General features: G+C 37.0%; 1 protein-coding gene across 1 annotated transcript; it reads right to left on the bottom strand.

Annotated features, from left to right (window-relative positions):
• Window positions 1–805: 805 nt before the first annotated feature.
• On the bottom strand, window positions 806–4584 carry LOC141404584 (uncharacterized). The gene is made up of 2 exons (XM_073988039.1): window positions 880–4584; window positions 806–838 (listed from the first exon to the last, which is right to left on the bottom strand). The coding sequence occupies exons 1-2, from the start codon at window positions 4582–4584 to the stop codon at window positions 806–808; spliced, it is 3738 nt and encodes a 1245-aa protein (XP_073844140.1).
• Window positions 4585–9030: the final 4446 nt, after the last annotated feature.

Below are 9030 nucleotides of genomic sequence, written 5' to 3'. Positions count from 1 at the left end.
ATTTGGCAGCAAACAGACTTCATCTTTTGGACAACTTCATCTTTGAAAAACGATTCCTTTAGTTTCTTTGAGCTTATTGTGGGCTCCAACGAAATTGGTAGCGTTGTCACAGTATATTTTCTGGGGAATACCACGTCTTCCGACAAATCGCTTGAGACACAGTATAAAGTTGTTTGCTGACAAATCCGAAACGAGTTCCAAATGGGTTGCTTTGGAACTGAAACAAACGAAAACGGCGATGTATGTTTTGTAGGGCGACTTTCCACGTATTCGGTATGACGTCATGAAAGGGCCACAAAAGTCAACTCCAGTCACCAGAAATGGACGTTGAGCTCGAAGACGATCTATTGGCAAATTTCCCATAATTTGCCCCAACAATTTTGGCTTGTAATGGAAACAATGTACGCACTTCCGAACGACTTTTCGGACAACTTCTCTGGCGTTTACGATCCAAATCTTTTGACGCAATATACCCAACAACACCTTTGGGCCTGCATGTAGATGTATACGATGTAAATATTTAACATACAACATAACGAAACGATGATCTTTGGGCAACAAGGCAGGAAAACGAGCATCAAGAGGGATTTCAGCGTTTGCTAGACATCCGCCAACTCTAAGTATGTTAGTTTCTTTTGTTCCAATTTCCATTTTATGCAAAAATGGAGTCAATTTTTGTAGCGACGGTTGAACGACGTTGCCTTTTTCCAGTGCCTGAAGATCAGAAGCATAACAAGATTGCTGCACAAGCGAAACTGTTTTCCAAAACGCATCTTCAAGTTCAGATGGAGGTACATGAACGACATCAATGGGCTTCAACGAACGATCTACTGGGCACCTGTTGGAAATACGAAAAACATAAGCGATTATTCGAATTACTTTATAATATGAAGAATGCTTATCGAGAATGTCCGAAATGACATTCTTTCCACAGGTTGTGGCTTTGAAGACTGCAGCTTTTCTACGTTCTGGGACATCAAGAGTGAATTCTTCTTCTGTACCAGGCCAATTCGAAACATCGTCTTGAAGAAACGATGGACCACGAAACCAAATTGTATTTGAGAGCTCTTGAGCAGAACAGCCTCGAGATACGGTGTCAGCTGGGTTACTTTTCGTCGGAACATGTCTCCAAAATACATTTCTTGTATCTTCTTGGAGTTTTGAGATACGATTTGCAACAAAACAATTCAAAGTCGACGAATGAAGTTTGAGCCACTGAAGGACAATTTTGGGATCTGTCCAAAAGTGCAACGACGAAACGAAATTTTCTATTTTTGGTTTGATTTTGAGCCACGTTTCACTAAGCAAAACGGCAGCACACAATTCGAGACGAGGTAGAGATTGGGCTTTGATGGGAGCTACTTGCGATTTGGCAATAAGTAATGTTGATTTGTACATACCATTCTCCGAGACACGATAATAGATGCAACAACCATAGGCACGTTGAGAAGCATCTGCGAAACCATGGACTTCACCAAGCCGATCAGGCGAAGTGAGAACATATCGTGGAACTTCTACTTGGTGAATGAACGACAAGTCATCTTTTATTTGGAACCACAAAGCCTTGAGATGATCATTGAGTGGATCATCCCATCCAATGTTCTGAACCCATAATTCTTGCAGCAAAATCTTACAACGAATGATGATGGGACTCAGAATTCCAAGCAAATCGTAAATCTTGGATACGAGCGACAAAATAGATCTTTTTGTAGGACTTCTGACATCGGGCAACTCGAAACGATAAAGGAAGACATCTTGCTGAGGTTTCCAGGACATACCTAAAGTTTTGGTAATGTCGTTGTCCGATGTTTTAATGACGATTTCTGTATCATCATTCGACGTGAGCGACGCATGGTTACTGTTCCACTTGGCCAATTCCATACCATGCCATTTCAAAATTTGTATTAGCTCGTCCCTCTTGAGGGCTAGAGCTTCGATATTATCGGCGCCAGTAAGTACATCATCGACGTAAAGATCTTTTCGTAAGACCTCCGAACCACTAGGATGAGATGTTTTGTATCTATCTGCAATGAGAAACAAACTACGAATTGCCAAAAATGGGGCGGCCGATAAGCCATAAGTTACTGTGTTCAATTGGAATACCTGAAGTTCATCATTTTTATTTGTTCTCCACAAAACGAGTTGAAATCTTCTATCTTGATCATCAATTCGAAACTGCCGATACATCTTCGAAATATCTGCAGTGAGAGCGTATTTGTGCAAACGAAATGAGAATAATGTGGTGATCAGATCCTGTTGAATCGTGGGACCGACCATCAATAAATCATTCAAGGAATGATTCGACGAACTACGAGCCGATGCATCAAATAGTACTCGGAGCTTTGTAGAGCTACTTTGAGGTTTGAGGACACAATGATGTGGTATAATATAGTGTGAACTATTCAACGATTTGGTGTAGAGCGACATGTGCCCGAGCGACACATATTCTTGCATGAATTCTTCATACATCGATTTCAAAGTTTGATCACGTTCAAGCCGTCTTTCGAGCGACAAAAAACGTCTACGAGCCATTTCGAATGTGTTACCAAGATAACTAGGCGATTTCTTGAATGGAAGTCGAACTACTACTCTTCCATCCGAATCAAAACGACTATTTTGGAGAAAATGATCTTCACATGCTTGTTCTTCTTCAGTAAAGGTTGCAGGAGACTTCGAGTACTCCTCAACTTCCCAGAATCTTTTCAATAAATCATCCATATTTTGATCTTCAAGTGTACTTACAGTCAAATTGCAAGTCAACGATGTCGAATTAGGACGACTGGGCGACGAACCACCAACTATCCAGCCGAAAACAGTATTTGTGAGACACGGTAGACCATTTCCCAATGAAATTCGACCATCCAACAACAAATCAAAAAAGACCTCAGCACTTAAGAGTACATCGATACGTTGTGGCTTATAGAACAACGGATCTGCCAATTCTATATTTTGAGGAATCTTCCATTGTGAAATATTGAGAAATTCTCCAGGCTGACGAGACGAAATAGTTTTAGTCACTGCGAAATTAGAGGACCACTCGAACGAACTACTTCTGGATTTAATGGTCGCATCGACAGAAAATTTGATTGCTGTCCGAACTTCTCCAATTCCCGATATTTCTTGAGACAATGGTCTAAATTTGAGTTTCAGCCTTTTTGCTGTTTCCTCCGAAATGAAATTCAATTCAGAACAAGAATCTAACAGAGCTCTTACCGTCTGAAATGTGCCACAATTATCCTTCATCAAAATCACTGCTGTTGGAATTATCGCTCGTTTGAATGAGCGAGCCACGAACGACACTGGATTTGAGCTGGTTGCTGGTAGTGGTGAGTTGTTATTCGAATTCGATGTTGTAGGTTGTTCTGGGCTACTGTAGATATGCAAAAGCGTATGATGTGCAGAATTGCAAACTCTGCATCGAGATTTTGAGGAACACTTGGACACCATATGACCTTTTCGAAGGCAGTTGATGCAATGTCCACTACGTTTTACGAAGTTAAAACGTTCCGAAACGACAATATTTGCGAACGACGAGCAAGTTGATACATTATGTTCACTTGAGTTACAGTAACAACAATTCGAATTTGAGTTGACAAAAGTATGAGCCGACCGATTGAATCTAGTATTTGGTTTAGGTTTATTTACAACCACTTTTTCAGTAACTTCAGTTCTCTTTCTATGGCTTTCGAGAAACTGACAACGACGACTTAAAAGTTCGTAACACAAGTCCCATGAGGGCAACGATTTGAAGTCTTGTTTTTCATCATAGTTCTCTTTTGTATCACTGTCCAATTTCGATAACACCATGTGCACTAAAATTGCATTCATAACATCTGCTTCAGAACCGAGAGATAACAATGAACCACGAACTGCAGAAACCGTATCAATTAGATGACGCAGAGAAACACTGTCACTTTTCTGCATTTTTGGAACGTTGAACAACGACTCTATATGTTCCAAAAATATAAGCACCTTGTTGTCGTAACGTTCTTCTAGTCTATTCAATGCTTTTTCGTAATTGTCTTCACATACTTGAAATGGTTCCACGACAGCTAAGGCTGGACCCGAGAGACAATTGAGCAAATAATTAAACTTTTCGATCACACTTATTGCTGGGTTATCATTCACCATATTATTAAATGCAGTAATGAATCGTTTATATTCACTGTATTTACCGTCGAATTTGGGCAACTTTAAAGAAGGTAATCGAGAACTACTTGAACCACAAGCCATGGAAGCATTCATTAAACTCATTTCCGCAGATTCTGAGCCACGACTTTTCTTTAACAATTTCATTATTTTTGCTTTTGCCACTATAAATGCTTCTTCTAATTCAACACGACCATTGTCACTAGCATTAATTGCTTCAATTTTTGTTTGTATATCGCACAACTGTTTGAAATACGATTCCAATATATCGAGACGACATTCTAAAATGGTCGAATCCATTTTCGAACCTTCTTTTTCATCTTTCTTTTGAATATTAGCAATGTTTTTCTTTACTGAACTACGTTGTTGTTTAAGAGAAACTAGCTCTGAGCCACTAGCAGTCTCTTCAACAAATTCCACATCGTCTTTAGGCATTTTGAACGAATTAAGAGCAACACAGGAAAGTCAATAAAGAGAAATTGGCTTCTATTTCAAAAATAAAAGCACCAAAATCAAATTTTTCACTCAATATGGTGGTTAAATTGTAACTTTAAATGTATTGTGTGTTTTCAATATCGATTAGAAAAACACTTATAAGTATTGGTATAATTTCCAACACTTTCAACGAAAAATGTTCAGGTTGTATGTATGTAGGTGTATACCACAATTACGTAACACCAATTATTTTCCGAGCCACAAAACAAATTATCTTTCCGTTTTAAAGAATAATATTTATTCTTTTCACAAAAACAAACGAATTTCTGAGCGACGGCAGCGATTAAAATTAATCAACAACGAAGTAAAAAGCGAGAAAACTATTTGCCAAAATTGCAACAGCGAGTCTGTAGTGCAACAACAACGACGATTATCGAAATTTCACTTAAGACACAAATAGCTTTTGAGCGCACTTTTCATTGTTCAATCAATTAAAATTATAATTGATTTACTTTAATTTTAACACCGACCGTCCTGTCACGGTCGCCAAAATGTATGACAGAAAGATTTATTTTGCTCCCGAACACGAATTAAATAAAAACACTTGTTTTATTTTCAATTTAAAAAGCTTCGATTTATTGTCGGTCTAATATGCCGGTTAAATGTCAACTGACTACTTTCTTATTTTCTAATCCCTTCTTGGGCTACAAAACAAAAGGGAACATATAAAATTGAAACAAGAAGAAATGTGCAAAAACAAACGATCAACAAAGAAATTCGCACAAAACAAAACATAAACGAAAACAAGATAAAGGGCCACAGTTATTGCTATGTATGTAACAAGCATACAAGCAGAACTAGATCTAGCAACAGTGTTGTTGTTGCCCTTCAAAACACAGAACGAACGAAGAAGACGAATAACATACAAATGCCTAAACCATGTAGGCAATGTTGTTGTTGGTTCTCGCTTAGACGAACACAGCACAAAACAACATAAAAATGACCCCTTTGCAAAACGGACAAACCCGTACCTGCACATTAGGGTGGGACGAACAAAATTAACATTAAGGTGGGCCGTATAAAAAGTTAAATTTAAATAATTTTAAATTAAATTAAAAAACAAAAGACCCAATAAATGCAACATGAATTACAACACAAATAAATAAAAATACATAAAATAATCTGCTCCAACAGCGCGCATTGTTCGCATTGAAACTTGTAGGGAAGGCAAAGTTGTGGTTACATTCCAGACGTAACACAGCAAACGAAGATGTGAACACTTTACTAGAAGAATTCTGCTTGACGTTTGGAACAAAAGAAACGAAGTTAAAAAGACGACGCAAATTTGAACAACGTAAATGGGAACCAAATGAAAATTTTACAGATTATTTTAATGCCAAAACGATGCTTGCCGGAAAATTACAGATGGATGAAGAAGAATTACTAGAGTACATCATAGATGGTATTACAAATGTACAGATTAGAACACAGGTTTCTATGCAACAGCACACAAATACTAGAGACCTGTATAAAGCGTTACTGAATGTCAAATTACCGAAAACAACAACTACCGTGACCGTCACAAAGAAGTCTACAGCAACAACAACAACGAAGCTGGACGTAAGATGTTTCAACTGCAATAGCCTTGGTCATTATGCAGCGGACTGCGGTAAACCCCGTCGGCAGCCAGGTACATGCTATGCCTGCGGAAGCAAAGAGCATGTAGTTTCAACATGCAGTCTTAACAAGAAGAAGCAAGCCGAAAATAATGATTATGTAAGATCTTTCTTATTTAGTTCACGAAACAATTCTAACTTAAGTTTTTCTTTAGAATGCCTCATAGATTCGGGAAGTCCAGTCAGCCTAATAAAAATGGACATGGTGCCAAATGAATTCGAAATTCTTGATTTTAATGATAATACTCTATTTTATGGATTAAATTTCTCTATATTGAAAGTCAAAGGAAAATGTTTATGTTTGATTGAAGTCAATAAACTTTGTTTTGAAATTGAACTGATTGTGGTCGATGCAGAATCTATGAAGTACTCTGTTCTTTTGGGGAGGGATTTTTAATACAACTAATAGCAAAATACTGATTGGAAAGATAGAAAAAGATGACAAAATACAGAACAAAAGAAATAATTATGATGTTTATGAAAACTTAGAATTTGAGAAAGCAATTATGGCGTTAGAAAAATATACAGATACAAACGAATTGAATTTAAATATTAATGACAAAGTGTCGCTAGAATTAAAAACTGCTGTAGAAAAGATATTTTATAATACTTACAAAAACATGCCAAGACCTGAAGAACCAGAAGTTAAATTCGAGATGAAAATTAATTTAGATAATTTTAAACCGTTCAATTGCCCCCTCGTAGGCTTGCTTATGCTGAAAAACTAGCGCTTCAGAATATCATAGATGAGTTATTAGAGAATAAAATTATTAGAGTTAGCGAATCTGAGTATACGTCGCCGATAGTATTGGTACGCAAGAAGACCGGTGAATTAAGAATGTGCGTTGATTTTAGACATCTAAATAAAGTCACAGCGAAGCATAATTATCCGATACCACTGATAGACGATCTATTAGAAACATTATGCAAAAAGTCAGTATTCACGAAACTGGATTTAAAAAATGGGTTTTACCATGTCCACATGGACCAAGATTCAGTAAAGTATACGTCATTTATCACTCCATTGGGACAATTTGAATTCCTCAGAATGCCTTTCGGATTAAAAAATGCTCCGTCTGTATTTCAAATGTTTATTAACAAAATTTTCGCCGATTTAGTTAAAGAAAGAAAAGTAACAATTTACTTAGACGACATTATGATAGCTTCCGACAACGTCTCTGAGCATCTCGAGGTGTTGGAGGAAGTCATGAAAAGATTCGTAAACAACAAATTAGAATTACGTTTAGACAAATGTGAATTTCTACAAAATAGTGTTAAATATCTCGGTTATACTATAGATGCTTCAGGCATCCGAGCAGATGAAAAAGGTTTAGAGGCTATTAAAAACTACCCCATTCCAGACAAAGTACATACAGTTAGGAGTTTTTTAGGATTATGATCTTACTTCCGGCGTTTTATAAAAGATTTCTCAATTATAGCGAAACCTTTATATGATCTTACGAAAAAAAGACAAAAAGTTTGCGTTTGGACCAGAGGAACTAAATACATTTGATACATTGAAAAATAAACTTTTAGAATCGCGAGTACTTGCTCTCTTTGATCCTTCAGCTGCAACGGAACTGCATTGCGATGCCAGTGCATTAGGGTTTGGTGCAATATTAGTCCAAAGAGATACTGACGGAAAATGGCATCCAGTATTTTATTTCTCAAAGAGATCAAGCGAGTCTGAGTCAAAATTTCATAGTTACGAGTTAGAAACATTGGCTATTATATACGCTTTAAGAAGATTTAGAGTTTATTTGTTCGGAAGACCTTTCAAAATAATTACAGATTGTAATGCACTAAAGCTTACTCTAAGTAAAAAAGATCTCAACCCGAGAATAGCTAGGTGGGCATTAGAGATGCAAAACTTTGACTACGTTGTAGAGCATCGCTCTGGAAAGCGCATGCAACATGTCGACGCTCTTAGTAGATGTCAAGATATAATGATGATTGAGACCAACACATTCGAAGAGAATTTAGTAATATGTCAAAATAGAGACCCATATCTTAAGAAACTGAAGGAAAAACTACAAACTACAGAACACAAATATTATGAGATGAGAAATGGAATAGTATACAAGAAGCTGAGAAAAAGTAGAGTATTATTTTATGTCCCGTCACAAATGGAATCACATGTTTTGTACAAATATCACGACGAAATGGGCCATGTCGGCATTAACAAAGTAACAGATTTAATAGAAAAACATTACTGGTTTCCTAAACTCAGGGCTAAAGTTAAAAATTATATTGTGAATTGTGTAAAGTGTATAGCTTTCTCCAACAAAAGTGGAAAAAAAGAAGGTTTCTTACATAACATACCAAAACCTGATAGACCATTCGAGATGCTACATATAGATCATTACGGACCCATACATGGGAACGATGTGAGAAAACATTTATTTGTAGTGGTAGACGCCTGTTCGAAGTTTGTAAAACTTTACCCAACCAAAACTACTGCCACCAAAGAGGTTATAAAGGCATTGCGCGAGTACTTCAGATACTACAGTAGACCCAAATACATAGTTTCAGATCGAGGTACGTGCTTTACATCTACCGACTTCACAAATTTTATGAATCAAAATGACATCAAACACATCTTAATTGCAACAGGCTCGCCGCAAGCAAACGGACAAGTAGAGAGAGTTAATAGGAGTTTAGGACCGATAATTGCGAAAATTAAAGATTCAAAATCAGAATACAGTTGGGATGATATAATAGAAAATACAGAATTCGCAATGAATAACACTGTCCACAGAATGATAGATGA

This window comes from Musca autumnalis, unplaced genomic scaffold (assembly GCF_047663935.1).
Source record: "Musca autumnalis isolate F117 unplaced genomic scaffold, ASM4766393v1 scaffold_47, whole genome shotgun sequence".
NCBI classification, from domain to species: domain Eukaryota; kingdom Metazoa; phylum Arthropoda; class Insecta; order Diptera; family Muscidae; genus Musca; species Musca autumnalis.
Note: the sequence above shows the minus strand (reverse complement) of the source record. Positions and strands in the feature narration are given on the sequence as shown.

Coding starts and splice junctions, on each gene's coding strand:
- LOC141404584 (XM_073988039.1), bottom strand. CDS start 4,584: ATGCCTAAAGACGATGTGGAATTTGTTGAAGAGACTGCTAGTGGCTCA. Junction 839..879: donor AGCATTCTTCATATTATAAA/GTAATTCGAATA, acceptor TATTTCCAACAG/GTGCCCAGTAGATCGTTCGT.